We start from the raw sequence: 19,364 nt of genomic DNA, 5'->3' as shown, positions 1-19,364 counted from the left end.
GTCAACGCCCCAAGCGAAGGCCTTCTCGTGTCGATTCTGAGCGGCCGGGTGTGTGAAATGTTGCCTTCCGCCATCCATAAGGCCGTTCTAGATGGCTGCTGTGTGTATTACATTTCTCTGAACTCCATAAAAATTTCTTTTTTATTGTACACGCACCATAAGCAAAATTTAGGTACTTGGTTTCGTTCCTGGCGCTGCAGCTGTTAATGGGCGTCGTACTTGGGGACGAATGGTCGGGCAGTAAAGTACGATTACAGGACATAGGGTTAGGAACTGTGAGAGGAGCTGTAATCGGGGCAACGCACGGCTGGCCACACTCGCCGATAACCGTAAAGCTGCGGCTGCGGGAGGCTTGCGGGAATCGGAGCCGGCAGCTACGCTCCAATCCGCCAACTTGCGCAAACAGCGCGAGGTGGGCGTTCGCTAATCTCATTACGAGTCGCAGTTTGGCGATTATCAGGCGGCGGGTGTTTGAGCGAGCGGTCGCCGCGGCCGCCCCGTGGCGCCTGTTTGCGGCCGCGGCGATAATCCACTCACTTGGCGCGGAGTACCGGCTGCGGGGGCGGCGCGCGTCTTAGGACCGGAGCAAACACGGGCGGGCCGCCTCCTCGCACTCCCACCGGGCCTCTGTTTGCTGTGGTCGCGCAGTGCCGCCGCGTCGCGTCCGTAGGTAGACGGCCGCAGCTCTGAGACCGCGTCGCTAACTAACAACGTGAGGCACCGGTGGCTGGACGGGTGGAAGTTCCTGACGAGAACGCCAGGTGCAGCTGAATATTAAGTGGGGGGACAATTTTCAACAGGCTCTTCATGGCACGAGAAGCTACAAAAAAGTTCATGTCAGTCTATCGCAGCTTATATTAAAAAACCAGAAACCCGCCTCGATTGCGAAAAATGCACCTAGTGTTAACCTAGATTTCGGCGTTTATGGCGGGTCATGGCCCATCGAACATAGGCCGGTGTGATGTGGACGTTACAACATTAAGTTAAGTAACGGTTTATACTTTGTGCATATGTACTGTTTGTGTTTTCCTTTTTTTCGTTTATAAATGTATAGCCATGGTGTTCTTTTAATCATTGACAAAGGTCTTCTTAGGCACTTGTGGGTTTTATTGTTCTGAAGAGGGTGTAGTTATCTACGCCGAAACCTAGGTTAACACTAGGTGCATTTTTCGCAATCGAGGTGGGTTTCTGGTTTTTTAATATATTAACCAACGATTGCTGACGCGCTGCGATGTTGAAGGTTCTTTAATATCGCAGCTTACGTGATGACACTGCTGTCCTCATTGTTAGTCAAAGTAAAGTAGGATTACAGAACTTGTTAAAGGGAATTAACAGTCTAATGGGCACACACTACTGATTGAGAGTAAACCTAAGAAAGACTAAATTAATGAAAATTCCTGGCAGACTAAAACTGTGTGCCGGTAAGAGACTCTAATTCGGGACCTTTGCCTTTCGCGGGCAAGTGCTCTACCAACTGAGCTACCCAAGCACGACTCATGCCCCGTCCTCACAGCTTTACTTCTGCCAGTATCTCGTCTCCTACCTTCCAAACTTTACAGAAGCTCTCCTGCGAATATTGCAGAACTAGCGCTCCTGAAAGAAAGGATATTGCGGAGACATGGTTTAGCCACAGCCTGGGGGATGTTTCCAGAATGAGATTTCGCAGCAGAGCTTCTGTAAAGTTTGGAAGGTAGGAGACGAGGTACTGGCAGAAGTAAAACTGTGAGGACGGGCGTGAGTCGTGCTTGGGTAGCTTAGTTGGTAGAGCACTTGCCCGCGAAAGGCAACGGTCCCGAGTTCGAGTCTCGGCCCGGCACACAGTTTTAATCTGCCAGAAAGTTTCATATCAGCGCACACTCCGCTGCAGAGTGAAAATCTCATTTTGGAAACTAAATTAATGACGAAATGCACAAAGGAGCTTTGGCTAACCTGGGGAGCCCAATCCAAAATCAGTAAAGGAATTCTACTATTTTGGAAGCAAAATAACACTGGACGGACGAAGCAAGGACCGCATAAAAAACAGACTAGCACAAGTACATAAGGTATTCCTGCCCAGAAGAAGTCTGCTTGTATCAAACATGAGCCTTAATTTGTGGAAGAGAATTCTGAGAATGTGTGTAGAGCACAGAATATAATACGGAATTGAACCATGGACTGTGAGGAAAGTGTAAAATAATGCAATCGAAGCATTTGAGAAATGGTTCTACACAAGAATGTCGAAAATTACGTACACTGACAAGAAGTGATGCAGTCTCCACAGAAACGGCCTCGCGAGAAATATGGGGAGAACATTGACAAGATGAAGGAACTTGATGACAGGGCATCAGGAATCACATCAAATGGATTCGCAATTGCGAATAAAGACTACCGTAAACTGTAGAATGGAATGACGCCAATAAAGTTTTGTACCGGACCAGGACTCGAACGTGGATTTCTCGCATATCGCCTTACCATTCGGCTATCCGTGTACTACTCACGGCCAGACCAAAACTTCCATACGTCATGAACCATGTGTCTACGTCGTTCGGACATGCATGCATGCCCAAAGGAACTTTGCATCGTAATCAGAATAACAGGGGCTCCGCAATATCGTATTTATCTGCCGATACCGGGCAAGTGACTGTAAAGTACAACGCCGGTTCCGTACGGGAGTATATATAATGGATGTACGAGTACAAGTCGTAGACGCATGGTTGACGACATATGGAAGTTTGGGTCTGGCCGTGAATAGCCAAATGATAAGGCGACTGCTCGTGATAAGTGGGAAATCCAGGTTTGAGTCCCGGTTCAACATAGATCTTCATTGGAGTCGTTCCGTTCTACAGCAAATGGTAGTTCTTATTCGCAATTACGAATTGATTTGATGTGTTTCGTAACGATGTGAACGCTGTAGTGCCTGTTCCATTGGACCATCGTAATCAGAATAACACAGGCACTGCTATATCGTACTTTAAGAATTACTTTCATGACACTTGACATAGCTGTAGATGTTGAAACGTATAGGAGAATGACAGAGTGAAATATATCTTGCAAGTAACTGAAAACGTAGGGTACAAGTTTTATTTTGTATGAAGAAATTGGCACAAGAGAGGAATTCGTGGCGGGGCGCATCAAACCTGTCAGGAGGCTGTTGGAAAAAAAAAGGGAGGGGGGGGGGGGGGGGCTGGGCAAGTGCGAGTTGGACTAGCGCTCTGAGGGCTCCGTACAGACTTGATTGTGGATATAGATAGTTTATCTATAGGTTCTGATGAATGTGATTGCGTGCCTCAATATATCTGCCACAAATGGCCGTGTCCTTTTATTGCATTGTCTTATAAGCTTAAATTTTTTACAACGTCAAGCGATCGCAGACTTTAGTATTTGACATAAATATCAACTTCATACATCTACCAGCTCCTGAGAAAAATTGTTCTTAAGAGACGGACAGACAGACGGGTTAGTTTATAATGATTCCGCTTTTACCGACTGAGCTACGGAACCGTAGAAATGGACAAATGTCCACAAATGGTCGATAAGTTTGCAATAAAGCAATTGTAACGAATTGGATCCCGATATCCGCGAACGATAATAAACGCGTGCCACCATTGTATAACGTCCTTATGGCGTGGTGTTTCATAATCGTCACTGGTCATCGCAGTAGGCCACCATCATTATTGGATCTTTTTTTCGTCAATACTTTTCACCGACGAAGCGACCTACACAGCAACCTACACAGTCCTCATCTGCGAACTACAGCATATCCTTGGGGGATGCCTCAGGCACGGTTTAGTATCAATGTTCGGGTATTACTGCCGACCAATTACTTAGTGGACACACTTACGTGTTCCCGAAGGACGCTCTGCTTCTTTTGCTTGTGAATGTGCCTAAACAGTGCGACAGGTTGCGTGGCTTATGTGTGATAGAGCACCATCATTTGTCAACATCTCAACAAAATCATCACCAGACGACACCGAACTTAAATTTCCTTAATTTTTACTGGTGGTTTCTCTGAAAAATGTGTGTGTTGGACCAGTTACTGATGTTCAGATGCTTGAACAGTGTGTCCGTGCAGCCTGTGAGGCGATTCTGCTAAGACTGGAATATACTCAAAAGAGTGAGTCGGTCTGTGAGGTGACATGTAAATATCTTGTGGTGGCTATTTAGAACATCTTGAATAATATAACATAACTGATGTCATTTAACGTGATGTATCAATAGTACTGATCACACACCTCCAGACATAAGTTGATGTGAACGTTTGTGGTCCTTTTCCTGTCAGGCATCACCCACTGAAAATTGTCCCATTACTTAATAGTGACACTGAAGACACAATTATTCGTAATTACCTCCAGGGTTTCAGAAGATGACTCCGCGGAAATTACAAGAAATGCGGGAAATTGACACCCGTCAGTGGACAGAGCAACTCTCCAAATTTTTAACTCACGCTACACGTGCTCAGTGTGGAGACCGTGTGTGCCGCGGCAAGCCTCAGTACGTGTAGGAGAGAACTCGTGTGCAGTTCATTGAACTTGCTTTTGCTACCCAGTAAGGCGCAGCGACAACAGCCCGCTTTGGAAATATGTTCATTGGATTGCCTATATGCAGGCACGACTTGGCGAGGGTAACCGAAGCTGAATGCTTCGTGGCAACTTGAAATGTGCTGCTTTTGTGTTGACTCTGAACTGTTTCCTCTTTTGTTGTCTGCGGAGGTTGCTAGATGCCCAGGTCGTGGCAGTGAATGTACTGTTGACGGAGATATTTTCCAGTCCAGTGTTCGGATTGCAATCTTTCTGAAATTGGTAGATAGCTGCTGGGCTTTAATTACCGACTTTGGCATTGTGAGAAGTTTAAGCCTGAGTAGCGTGTTAAAGCGACCATCATGTAGACTGCCTTCATAGTGTAGCAGTGCAGTGGGTTAACAAGGGTCCGCCAACAAATGATTCCGAGTAAATCTGCAGAGTAGTACTTGGTGCAATTTGTCTCGTGCAACAGACGTCACTAAAAAAGCGTGGATTTCCACAACGACCGTGAGTGACACTCGTCACAGAAGCTCCGAGGATGGGCGACAGGAACGTTTCAAATGGACACAGGATAAAACTTCAATGGAGCATTAACAACCTAGTTTGATCTTGACTGGTACAGAAAACGAGTAATTGAGATATCATTGTAATCTCAGGTTCAGTAGTACGTTTTCAAGTAAAGTGCATAAAATCCGTTGTATTTTATGTAATGCATCCGGTTCTGATGGGGATGAATCAATAAGAGTAGTATATGACTATGACAGAAGAGAATCGAAGAGTTGTGGTGCTATAGGAGACTGTTGAGAATTAGGTGGACTGATAAGGTAAGGAAAGAGGAAGCGAAGGAACGAACATATGGGAAACACTGACTGAAAGTAACAAGCGACATGCTGAGAGGACTCAGGCAATAACCTCCATAGTACTAGAGGGAGCTGTAGAGGGTAAAAATTGTAGCGGAATATAGAGATTGGAATACACCTAGCAAATAACTGAGGACGTATGTCACAAGTGCTACACTGAGAAGATGTTAGCGCAAGATAGAATCCCTGGGGCCCCGAAACAATCCTGTCATGAGTGATGACTAAAAAAAATTATATGACGTGAAATGATATATAATAAGACGGGGGGCGTTCAATAAGTAATGCAACAAATTTTTTTCTGAAAACAGATTGTTTTTATTCAAGATTATTCAAATGCATCATATTATTCACCATTCTTTTGGCTACAAAACCCTATTTCTCTACGTAATCTCCGTTCAGGTCGATGACCTTACGCCACTCTATTGGGCTCTTGTATGGCTGCATGGTACCATTCTACTGGACGGTCTTGCTGCATCAATGACCTCTCCGTTACCCACGTACTGCTTCCTGGAGAGTGAATCCTTAATTGGGCCAAACAGATAGAAGTGGGAAGCTGCGAGGTCGCGGCTGTAGAGTGTATGAGGAAGAACAGTCCAATGGAGTTTAGCAAGCTGCGACGTAGTGGGTTCAAATGGCTCTGAGCACTATGGGACTCAACTGCTGTGGTCATAAGTCTCCTTGAACTTAGAACTACTTAAACCTAACTAACCTAAGGACATCACACACATCCATGCCCGAGGCAGGATTCGAACCTACGACCGTAGCGGTCGTGCGGTTCCAGACTGTAGCGGCTTTAACCGCTCGGCCACTCCGGCCGGCTGCGACGTAGTCTCGGATTAAAACAGTAATCGAGGAAGTTAAGAACAGTTCTTTTTAGAATGCAATTTTCACTCTACAGCGAAGTGTGCACTGATATGAAACTTCCTGCAGATTAAAACTGTGTGCCTGACCGAGACTCGAACTCGGGACCTAAGCTAATCTCCGCAATGGCCTTTCTTCCAGGAGTGCTAGTTCTGCAAGGCTCACAGGAGAGCTACCATGAAGTTAGAACGGTAGGAAGCGATGTACTGGCGGAATTGAAGCTGTGAGGGCGGGTCGTGAGTCGTGCTTGGGTAGGTCAGATGGTAGACCATTTGCCCGCGACAGGCAAAGGTCCCGAGCTCGAGTCTGGGTCCGGCACACAGTTTTAATCTGCCAGAAAGTTTCAGTTTTTTTTATTTTCGTGAATGATCACAAACCTTTGGGTCCTTAGATCATTGTGATTACTGACGGAAATAAAAGAAATTTATTCTCCTATGAAGTTTTATGAGCTCCTACTTGGAGCGCAGACTGCTGTGAGGTGTTGCGTTATCATGGAGGTAATTTTTTTTTTGACAACGAACACGCTGAAGTCAGTTCTCCAATTTCCAGGGGATAGTACAATACGGTTCAGAGTTGAGTGTTGCATCATGAGGAAGGACATCAAGCAGTGACGACGTTCGACGAAAAGAATGGTCACTATCAGCCTCCCAAAGCGGAAGCAATTCGTTACTTTTTATGGTGCTCTTTTATGCAGTGAGGGTCGGCCGCGGTGGCCGAACGGTTCTAGGCGCTTCAGTCCGGCACCGCGTGACTGCTACGGTTGCAGGTTCGAATCTTGCATCTGGCATGGATGTGTGTGATGTCCTTAGATTAGTTATGTTTAAGCAGTTGTAAGTTATAGGGGACTGATGACCTCAGATGTTAAGTCCTATAGTGCTAAGAGACATTTGAACTGAGGACCCAACTGCTGGACGAGTGTTTTAGCACTACCAACGAAGACGTGAAATTGTGCAGCGAGGTGTACGATTGTTATCCGTCGATCACATCGAGTGAGAGTGTCCGGCGTTCTAACATTGCAGGAGTAACAGCTGCGCGCGGCCGGCCGGCAAGCAGTGGATCGGACAGGTTGGCGTGACCTTGTTGGGATGTTGACAGAAGCCCCACTCAACGACTTACCATGCTGTTATTCACTGCCAGGTCTCCGTAGATTCTCCGCAAGCGCCTACGAATACTGTAGTGCTTTGGTTCTTCGCCGCAACAAACTCCGCTTTTTCTCAACCGAAAGTGTTCGAGAAAAAAGAGTGTTGCAATACTTATTGAACGCCCCTTGTGTTGTTGTTGTTGTGGTCTTCAGTCCTGGGACTAGTTTGATGCAGCTCTCCATGCTACTCTATCCTGTGCAAGCTGCTTCATCTCCCAGTACCTACTGCAACCTACATCATTCTGAACCTGCTTAGTGTATTCATCTCTTGTTCTTCCTCTACGATTTTTACCCTCCACGCTGCCCTCCAATACTAAATACGTGATCCCTTGCTGCCTCAGAACATGTCCTGCCAACCGATCCCTTCTTCTAGTCAAGTTGTGCCAAACGCCTCTTCTCCCCAATTCTGTTCAACACGTCCTCATTAGTTATGTGATCTACCTATCTAATCTTCAGCATTCTTCTGTAGCACCACATTTCGAAAGCTTCTATTGTCTTCTTGTCCAAACTATTAATAGTCCATGTTTCACTTCCATACAAATACTTTCAAAAACGACTTCCTGACACTTAAATCTATACTCGATGTTAACAAATTTCTCTTCTTCAGAAACGCTTTCCTTGCCATTGTCAGTCTAAATTTTATATCTTCTCTACTTCGACCATCATCAGTTATTTTGCTCCCCAAATAGCAAAACTCCTTTACTACTTTAAGTGTCTCATTTCCTAATCTAATTCCCTCAGCATCACCCGACTTATTTCGACTACATTCCATTATCCTCGTTTGCTTTTGTTGATGTTCATCATACAGCCTTATTTCAAGATACTGTCCATTCCGTTCAACTGCTCTTCCAAGTCCTCTGCTGTCTCTGACAGAATTACAATGTCATCGGCGAACCTCAAAATTTTTATTTCTTCTCCATGGTTCAAATGGCTCTGAGCACTATGCGACTTAACTTCTGAGGTCATCAGTCGCCTAGAACTTAGAACTGATTAAACCTAACTAACCTAAGGACATCACACACATCCATGCCCGAGGCAGGACTCGAACCTGCGACCGTAGCGGTCGCTTCGTTCCAGACTGTAGCGCCTAGAACCGCACGGCCACTCCGGCTCTTCTCCATGGATTTTAATATCTACTCCGAATTTTTCTTTTGTTTCCTTTACTGCTTGCTCAATATACAGATTGAATAACATCGGGGGTAGGCTACAACCCTGTCTCACTCCCTTCCCAACTACCGCTACCCTTTCATGCCCCTCCACTCTTATAACTGCCATCCGGTTTCTGTACAAATTGTAAACAGTCTTTCGCTGCCTGTATTTTACTCCCGCCACCTTCAGAATTTGATAGTGAGTATTCCAGTCAACATTGTCAAAAGCTTTCTTTAAGTCTACAAATGCTAGAAAGGCAGGTTTGCCTTTCCTTAATCTATCTTGTAAGATAAGTCGTAGGGTCAGTATTGCCTCACGTGTTCCAGTATTTCTACGGAATCGAAAATGATCTTCCCCGAGGTCGGCTTCTACCAGTTTTTCCATTCGTCTGTAAAGAATTCGCGTTAGTATTTTGCAGCCCCTTGTGTATGAAGTTTTATGCTGTGACAATGATTTTTAACGGAATCGAGTACTAATGACAGATGGGTGCGTGTCATACATTTGATAAAATACTTAACAACTACTGGCTATAGACTTCAGAAAAATGTAAAGTCTGTTGTGGTTAGGAAAGATTCACTATTTCTGCAATTGGAACTGAATGTTACGAGGGCGTGCCGCCGGTAAGAAAACGTATTTAGTGTGAGACAGTTGCGGAGCGAGTGGCGACATCTGCACGTACGCACCTCCGTCGTGCAGGACGTCGAAGCGGCGGTCGCCGGTGACGCGCGCGTCGCCCGCGGTGAGCACGCGCCGGCTGTGGCGCTCGCGGTCCTCCTTCTTCCACATGACCGTGTTGTCGCCCACGTCGCGCACCACGCACGTGATGAGCGCGTCGTCGCCCTCGTACACGTGCACCGGGTGCGTGAAGCTGTCGCGCATGCTCGGCAGTCCTGCAACACAACAACAAGGCGACCTGAGTCTCAAAGCAACACATCATCTGTCCTGAGGCGGATGGTCAATAGGTCCTCCTGTATTTGAGTGTGGAGCTAAAACACGTAACTACACACACACACACACACACACACACACACACACACACACACACACACACCCACACACACAATAAATAAAGGCAATGACCTGACTGACTGGACTGATCAACGCTCAGGCAAAACCGCTACGAATGGAAACTTGAAATCTGGTGAACTGTGGACCTTAACACAGCACCGAGCGAGGTGGCGCAGTGGTTAGCACACTGGACTCGCATTCGGGAGGACGACGGTTCAATCCCGCGTCCGGCCACTTTGATTTAGGTTTTCCGTGATTTCCCTTAGTCGCTCCAGGCAAATGCAGGGACGGTTCCTTTGAAAGGGTACGGCCGAGTTCCTTCCCCGTCCTTCCCTAATCCGATGAGACCGATGGCCTCGCTGTCTGGTCTGTTCCCCCAAACAACCCTACCAAACCTTAACACTGCATGCGTCATTTAAGAAGGGATTTTTCGAAATTACAACACTAAGGGGGTGAAATAGGGGATGAATTTTTTTTAAACTGTCACTTTTAAGGCAATTTTGAAGCTAGACCTACGAAAATCGGTATTTGGTATCGCGGTCAGAAATAAAGAAATAAGTGTTTCAGCATTTTTGGAAATTTAACGCTATGGGGATGAAATAGAAAGTGAAAATGTTTTTGAAAATATATCATTATTAAGGAACTAATTAAGCAATTTTAAAGCTACTTCTATGAACCCAGAATGAGATTTTCACGCCGGCCGGAGTGGCCGAGCGGTTCTAGGCGCTACAGTCTAGAACCGCGCGACCGCTACGGTCGCGGGTTCGAATCCTGCCTCGGGCATGGATGTGTGTGATGTCCTTAGGTTAGTTAAGTTTAGGTACTTCTGAGTTCTAGGGGACTGATGACCTCAGCAGTTAAGTCCCATAGTGCTCAAAGTCATTTGAACTTTGATTTGAGATTTTCACTCTGCAGCGGAGTGTGCGCTGATATGAAACTTCCTGGCAGATTAAAACTGTGTGCTGGACCGAGTCTCGAACCCGAGACCTTTGCCTTTCGCGGGCAAGTGCTCTACCAACTGAGCTACCCAAGCACGACTAACGCCCCATCCTCACAGCTTTACTTCCGCCAGTACCTTATCTCCTACTTTCCAAACTTCTCAGAAGCTCTCCTGCGAATCTTGCAGAACCAGCACTCGTGGAAGAAAGGCAAAGGTCCCGGGTTCGAGTCTCGGACGGCACACAATTTTAATCAGCCAGGAAGTTTTACATCTATGAACATTGGCATTTGACTTCTCGGTTACAAATAAAAAAATACGTTATTCAGTGTTTTTGAAAATTGAGCCCCTAAGCGGATGAAAGGTTTTATGAAAATATGTCATTGCGGAAGCAGTTTTAAAGCTAAATGTTTGAAATATTTCTTTGGCGTTCTCGGTTTTTGGGAATTCAACCCTGAGATAGGGTCAGACTGGTTCACTGACACATCATCGCTCAGCCCAAACCGTCAAGGATAGAAACTTGAAGTTCGGAGAGGGTATGTATCTTATATTGTAGGTATCGTTTAGGAAGGGATTGTCCGAAATTCCATTCCTATGGGGGGGGCGGGGCGTGAAATACGGGATGAAAGGCTTTTTGAAATTATGTTTCAGCACTAAGGGAAGTTTGGAGAGAGAACTACAACTGGTATTTAATTAACTTCTCATGGTTGGGATTGACAGTCATATAATATATCTTAAAAGACATCATAGTCGCTGTTGACTGTATAAAATATTTATTGTTACTATTACAAGTAACACTGCAAAGTTACCTAAACACAAAAATACAAAAGTGAAGCACAGGGTGTATATACATAATTGTTCAAATGCGTGTGAAATGTTATGGGACTTAACTGCTAAGGTCATCAGTCCCTAAGCTTACACACTACTTAACCTAAATTATCCTAAGGACAAACACACACTCCCATGCCCGAGGGAGGCTCGAACCTCCGCCAGGACCAGCCGCAGAGTCCATGACTGCAGTGCCTCAGACCGCTCGGCTAATCCCGCTCGGCTATACATAATTAAGCAAACATTTCATTAAGAAAGTAGCTCAATTATAGAAATTGGAGATAAATGTACATTACTTACATTCTGTCAGAATATAAAACTAACTGACATGAGTACTTGTCGTCGTCAAAGTGCAGCCTTTTAACTGTGACAGTCCCACAAGATCCGATGTGTCCGACACTTATTGCATCGTAATATGTTGTTACATATATACTGAATGTCGATGTTACCATGGTGCACTGACAACATGTGGAGCTAAGTCGGTTGGCGTGAAAATACATTTACTAAAGATACTGCCTGTGCACGTAGCAAAGACAGTACACACCAATGATACAACTTATAAGCTTTATATCGTAAAATCTTTTCGAAATCATACAGGTTACTAAATAGTGCTATGATTGTAATGGGAAGTAGGATAGGATGGAAATATTTATTTATAACATAATATGGGATGATACATGTTTTATCTGTTAATAAACTCTCACATTGACTTAAGTGGTCGTAAGTGAGATGAAGACAGAGCTTTGATATATAATACTTTTTATGCGTATAAATTTTACGAATATAAATGGCGTAAAACACTCGCCAGCAATCCAATTCACTGTGCTGTGCTGTTAAAGTGTCAGAACCACAGAATTGCGTTTTTAAAAGCAGTACCATATAAATTTTTTTACTCAGTAGTAAGACCAAATTGCAACCTTCGGCATAGAGTGGTCTAGATAAAATAATATGCAGGTACTGTGGAAAAATATATGTGGGTCGGCAGGGCAGAGCTGTGGGAATTGGGTTATCTGAGCATGAGAATAATCTCTGCCGAACATCTTCCAACAGAAAAGCACCCATATGATGCAGATTGTGTAATTTTACAAACTGTTAAGACAAGCAGAAAATACTGGAGTTCAATGAACATATGAGAACGAATTCCATGTTAGTATTAAGTGACGAAACTCAGTTGCCTTTTTTCCTTCTGCTAAATTAAGATTTAGTAATGCCAGTATTATACTGCCATTGTAAACTCTATTTCGTTATCTGCTGTTAAATGTATCGATATACACATAAAAACGATGCTTGTCATATTAGTTAAATGTAAACATCTAAATTGTCTGATAAAAAGCATTCGGACACATATCAGTGGACATTAAAATGGGCTGTGTCACCCTTCGCCTCCAACTGCTTAAGCTCTGATGGGGACACTTGTAATGAGATGCATGAATGTCCGTGAAAGAATGATAGCCTATTCTTTCTCAAGAGCCAAAATTGGAGATTGTAGTGATGTTGGAGACTCTAGTGTCCACATATTAAAGGAGATTAGTATGGGTTGTGTCACCCTTCACTTCCAACTGCTTGAGCTCTGGTGGGGACACTTGCAGTGAGATGTATGATGATCTGTGAAGGAATTATAGCCTCTTATTCGTCAAGATCCAGAATTGGAGACTGGTGATGCTGGAGAGTAGTGTCCACATATTAATGGACATTAGTATGGGGTGTGTTACCCTTCACCTCCAACTGCTTGAGCTCTGTTGGGGACATTTTCCATGAGATGTATGAACGTCTGTGAAGGAATGATAGCCTTTTTTTCGTCAAGAGTCACGACTGGATACTAATATGGGCTGTGTCAACCTTCATCTCCAACTGTTTGAGCACTGCTGGGGACACTTGCAATGAGATGTATGAACGTCTGTGAAGGAATGATAGCCTATTCTTCGTCAAGAGCCAAAACTGGAGACGATACTGATGTTGGGCGCTGGGGTCTGGAGCCAAGCCCACGTTCTCATCCGCCCCAAAGGTTTGCCGCTGTCTTCAGGCCAGGGGTCCGAACAGACCAGGACATTTCAGGAATGTTACTGTCCACAAATCATTACCTCACAGACGCTTCTTTACGACAGGGTGCATTGTTATACTGATAGAATCATCATCTCCGAACTGTTCCTCTAGTACGTAATATTTCCACACACAGCGTTTTCTTAAGTGTCGTAAGGAGGCCACAAACCTAACCATGGAAATAACCTCCCATACCGTAACACCACCTCTTCCATACTTCACCGCTGACTCTACACATGATTGCAGATACCTTCCTCCAGGCATTCACCAAATCCAAACCTTCCACCGGATTGCCACGGCGTAGAGCGTGAACCATCATACCGAATCACTAGGTTGCGGCCATTCACTGTCCAGTTCCATCGCTTAGCACTGACTGAGAAACGTGTGGCTTATGATGAGCTGCACGACCATGTACCCCATTCATTTTAACTCCTTACTCACAGTCATAGTGTTACCCGGATTGCTAATAACAATTTGGAAGTCACGAGTGATTCCTTATGCTGATTTCATATGATATTTTACAACCGCGATCTGCGATCCTCGACGGTCCCTGTCCGTCGGTACGTGAAGTCTACCTGGTTATGGTTTAATTTTGGCCGCTCCTTCGCGTTTCCACTTAATGATCACTTTGGTAGCTTTAGAAGGGATGAAATGTTTCTGCTGGATTTGTTATCGTGTCGCATCCATTGACCAGTCTACGTTCGAAGTCACGGAAGTCTTCTGACCGACTCATTCCGCTGTTACTTCTTCTCGACGGACAACAAAATCCTCCTCGCCTCCTCCTTTTATACTGGTGGGTCCGGCTCTCGTGATATCTAATGGTAATTTACGCTTTACAAAGGGGAGTCCAGATATTTTCGATCACATAGTGAATCTCTGCGTGGCATGTGATAATTTCGCTAGTAGAAGCACTCTGCATATCATCATTTTGTTACTTTTGTTTTATCTTCTGTATAAAAAATAACCGCGTAAGTCGTACGTGTTTGCAATATTCAGTTGTCACTTTACGATAGCCTAAGCAGCCGAATATGGTTCGTGACCAAATAAGTATGGCTCTGAGCACTATGGGACTCAACTGCTGTGGTCATAAGTCCCCTAGAACTTAGAACTACTTAAACCTAACTAACCTAAGGACATCACACACATCCATGCCCGAGGCAGGATTCGAACCTGCGACCGTAGCGGTCGTGCGGTTCCAGACTGTAGCGCCTTTAACCGCTCGGCCAATCCGGCCGGTACAACCAAATAGGTATAATTTTGCAGCAGATTAGAACAGTGTTTCCTATTTAACAATGTTAGCCAAGTACCGACGCAAAATTCGTTTGATGTTGATGGCTCCTGAACTTATACCTGGCGCCGGAAACCATTTCCCGAAGCAGAAATGACTGCTTTATTAATTCCTGCACACGAAAAGCATGTCCAGTAACCCACGGTTCCTACTGCGCCGTTTTTTTTAATTGACGAATGTCCAAGCTATCAGAATTATATAACAATTTTTTATCTCTATATGTATCGTGGTCTGGCACAAAAAAATTCTGTTACTGACGCATCCGGAAAAAAAAAAAAAATGGTGGCACGATGAGGGTGTGCCGGTAGTACGGAATGGCGCAGCGGTGGAGGAGGAGTGGGCGGGGGGGGGGGGGGGCTGGGGGGGAAAAAATTAAAGCCGGCAGCGGCGTCGGGAAACCTCGTTACAGCACGGGAACCTGCCGGATGCGCGCTGCCGGCGGTCTATGAGCGTCGCTCGCACACACTCAATCTCACACGTACACACACACAGGAAGGAGGCGCAAAGCAGAGTGCGGCACACTGCGGAGGCGCATTACGGTTCGGCGTCGCGGTGCAGAGGACCGCAGAGTTAATAATTGTGATTTGTCGCCCCGGGGAGAGGCGCAGAGCGTGCGGTTTCCGGGCACATACGTAAATCCGAGGCTCTGGCGGGTGTCGCACCCGCGGAGCACGCGGGCTTCCTGCGGGGGGGCGCAGTTGGTAGTGGGGCGGGGCGTGGATGTGAAGCCATACATCTCGCGGTCGCCGCGGAGGTGCGTGGCCGGCTGACAGCACCCGTCACGCGGAAGCTACCCGCGCTGACACCGGAAGCGTCGCGGCGGTCATCAGTCCTAAAGGTCGGCTACTGTGTGCTGCGCTGTCCGGTGTCCACCGTTCCTGAGTTCCCGTGACACCGCACACCAGCAACGGCGCCAAATACTTCTGACAATCTTTGCACTGAGATGACAAAAGTCTAGGGACAGCAATATGCACACGTATGCACTACTGGCCATTAAAATTGCTACCCCAAGAAGAAATGCAGATGATAAACGGGTATTCATTGGACACATATATTATACTAGAACAGACATGAGATTACATTTTCACGCAATTCGGTTACATAGATCATGAGAAATCAGTACCCAGAACAGCCACCTCTGGCCGTAATAAAGGCCTTGATAAGCCTGGGCATTGAGTCAAACAGAGCTTGGATGGCGTGTACAGGTACAGGTGACCATGCAGCTTCAACACGATACGACTGTTCATCAAGAGTAGTGACTGGCGTATTGTGACGAGCCAGTTGCTCCGCCACCATTGACCAGACATTTTCAGTTGGTGAGAGATCTGGAGAATGTGCTGGCCAGGGCAGCAGTCGAACACTTTCTGTATCCAGAAAGGCCCGTATAGGGCCTCCAACATGTGGTCGTGCATTATCCTGCTGAAATGTAGGGTTTCGCAGGGATCGAGTGATGGGTAGAGCCACGGGGCGTAACACATCTGAAATGTAACGTCCACTGTTCAAAGTGCCGTCAGTGCGAACAAGAGGTGACCGAGACGTGTAACCAACGACACCCCATACCATCACGCCAGGTGATACGCCAGTATGGCGATGACGAATACACGCTTCTAATGTGCGTTCAATGCGATGTCGCCAAACACGGATGCGACCATCATAGTGCTGTAAACTGAACCTGGATTCATTCGAAAAATGACGTTTTGCGTATCGTGCACCCAGGTTCGTCGTTGAGTACACCATCGCAGGCGCTCCTGTCTGTGAGGCAGCGTTAAGGGTAACCGCAGCCATGATCTCCGAGCTGATTGTCCATCCTGCTGCAAACGTCGTCGAACTTTTCGTGCAGATGGTTGTCGTCTTGCATGCGTCCCCATCTGTTGAGTCAGGGATCGAGAAGTGGCTGCGCGATCCGTTACAGCCATGCGGATAAGACGCCTGTCATCTCGACTGCTAGTGATACGAGGCCGTTGGGATCCAGCACGGCGTTCCGTATTACCCTCCTGAACCCACTGATTCCATATTCTGTTAACAGTCATTGGATCTCGACCAACGCGAGCAGCACTGTCGCGATACGATAAACCGCAATCGCCATAGGCTACAATCCGACCTTTATCAAAGTCGGAAACGTGATGGTACGCATTTCTTCTCCTTACACGCGGCATAACAACAACGTTTCAGCAGGCAACGCCGGTCAACAGCTGTTTGTGTATGAGAAATCGGTTGGAAACTTTCCTCACGTCAGTACGTTGTTGGTGTCGCCACCGGCGCCAGCCTTGTGTGAATTCTCTGAAAAGCTAATCATTTACATATCACAGCATCCTCTTGCTGTCTGTTAAATTTCGCGTGTGTAGCACATCTTCGTGGTGCAGCAGTTTTAATGGCCAGTACTGTAGAAGGCGGTAGTGCCGCGTACACAAGGTACAAAAGGACAGTGCATTAGCTAAGTTGTCATTTGTACCCAGGGGATGCACGTGAACAGATTTCCGACGTGTTTATGGCCGCACGACGGGAACTAGCTGACTTTGGTTGGTTGATTTGGGGGAGGGGACCGCACAGCCAGGTCATCGGTCCCGTCGGGTTAGGGAAGGATGGAGATGGAAGTCGGCCGTCGCCTTTCAAAGAAACGATCCCGGCATTTGTCTCAAGTGATTTAGGGTAATAACGGAAAACCTAAAGCAGGACGGCCGCATCCGGATTTGAACCGTCGTCATCCTCCCGAACGCGAGTGCAGTGTGCTAGCCACTGCGCCGCCTCGCTCGGTAGCAGTCACTGAATGCGAAATGGTGGTTGGAGATAGACGCATGGGAATTCCATTTCGGAAATCGTTTGGGAATTCGGTATTCCGACAGCCATAGTGTGTGTTGAGCCATAGTGTGTGTTGAGAATACCAAATTTTAGGCATTATCTCCCACCACGGACAACGCAGTGGCCGACGGCCTTCACTTACAGACAGAGAGCAGTAGTGTTTGCTTAGAGTTGTCAGTGCTGACAGTCAAGCAACAGTGCATGATATAAGCGCAGAAATCAGTGGGCGACTTATGAAGAACGTATCCATTAGGATTCGGCGAAATTTGGCGTTAATGGACTGTGGTAGCAGACGATCGACGCGAGTGTCCTCGTTAACAGCACGACAGCATGTGCAGTGCCTCTCGTGGGCTCGTGACCTTGTCGGTTGGACTCTAGACGATTGGAAAACATTGGCCTGATCAGATGACTCTCGATTTAAGTAGCTAAGAGCTGATTGTAGGGTTCGAGTGGGGCGCAGACCTTTCTAAGCCATAGCGCAAGCTGTCAACAAGGCACTGTGCAAGCTGGTAGTGGCTCCACAGAGGTAAGGACTATGCTTACGTGAACTGGATCAAATGACTCTGAGCACTATGGGACTTAACATCTGAGGTCATCAGTCCCCTAGAACTTAGAACTACTTAAACCTAACTAACCTAAGGACATCACACACATCCATGCCCGAGGCAGGATTCGAACCTGTGACCGTAGCAGCAGCGCGGTTCCGGACTGAAGCGCCTAGAACCGCTCGGCCACAACGACCGACTTACATGGAATGGCTTCAAATGGCTCTGAGCACTATGGAACTTAACTGCTAAGGTCATCAGTCCCCTAGAACTCAGAATTACTTAAAACTAACTAACCTAAGGACATCACACACATCCATGCCCGACGCAGGATTCGAACCTGCGACCGCAGTGATCGCGCGGTTCCAGACTGTAGCGCCTAGTACCTCTCGGCCACTCCGGCCGGCTACATGAAATGGTCTGGGCACTTTGACGTTCAGCTACTCCGACACCATTTGCATTTATGGTCTTCATGTTCCCAGTCAACGATGTCACTGGGCCACAACCATTGGTTTGAAGAGCATTCTGGAGATTTCTAGCGAATCATTTGGCCACACAGATCACCCGACGTGACTCCCATCGAACATTTACGGGACATAATCGAGAGCTCAGTTCGTGCACGAGCTCCTGCAACGGCACCATTTTCGCAGTTATGGACAGCCACAGACGCAGCATGCGTCATTATTTCTGCAGGCGACTTCCAGCAACTCGTTGAGTCCATGCCACGTGGAGCTGCTGCACTGTGCCGGGCAAAAGAGGTCCGAATCGATAATAGGAGGTATCCAACGACTTCTGTCACCTCAGTGTATGTTAGACTGCCTGATAAAAAAAAGTGCAGCACGCAGCACTCATGATCCGATGTCATCGTAATTTCGAACACGTACACATCATCGGGAGAGATGTAAATGATTAGAATTGCAATTCTCTGTGACAAGTAGAACGTCCACCATAGTGCATTAATGAAATGATAATTAAATGGACACCCTAGCTGCAAAGAGGAATTGATATACTTCATTGGGGACATGTTGAAAATGTGTGCCCCGACCAGGACTCGAACCCGGAATCTCCTGCATACATGGCAGACGCTCTATCCATCTGTGCCACCGAGAGCACAAATGATAGTGCGCCTGCAGGGACTTATCCTTTGCACGCTCCCCGTGAGACCCACATTCCCAACATGTCCACACCACTACATTCATAGTGTGCCTAATAGATGTTTGCCCATCACACTCATTATTCATGGCAGATTAATCTACCAAGTGTCGTACGAGTTCGGGTATAGCGTGTGCGTTCGCACACAGGAAGGTCAATGGCCGGGAAGCCATATATAGTTAAAATAAGACTTGAAAAGGTCTCTGGAACCATATAATTTCATTTTCTCCGCCTGCGACCGGGACAAATAATGGACT

At 46.4% G+C, this 19,364-nt stretch overlaps 1 protein-coding gene across 6 annotated transcripts in view; it reads right to left on the bottom strand.

The window, feature by feature from the left end:
• LOC126457029 (Ig-like and fibronectin type-III domain-containing protein 1) overlaps positions 1-19,364 on the bottom strand; it is a 1,179,953-nt gene that overhangs the window by 173,209 nt on the left and 987,380 nt on the right. For all 6 annotated transcript variants that reach the window (XM_050093007.1, XM_050093006.1, XM_050093012.1 and 3 more), the window contains one exon: positions 9,194-9,400. In XM_050093007.1, the coding sequence (XP_049948964.1) occupies positions 9,194-9,400 (207 nt within the window). The remainder of the gene's footprint in view (positions 1-9,193; positions 9,401-19,364) is intronic.

The sequence above is a fragment of the Schistocerca serialis genome, chromosome 2 (assembly GCF_023864345.2).
Source record: "Schistocerca serialis cubense isolate TAMUIC-IGC-003099 chromosome 2, iqSchSeri2.2, whole genome shotgun sequence".
NCBI classification, from domain to species: Eukaryota; Metazoa; Arthropoda; class Insecta; order Orthoptera; family Acrididae; genus Schistocerca; species Schistocerca serialis.
Note: the sequence above shows the minus strand (reverse complement) of the source record. Positions and strands in the feature narration are given on the sequence as shown.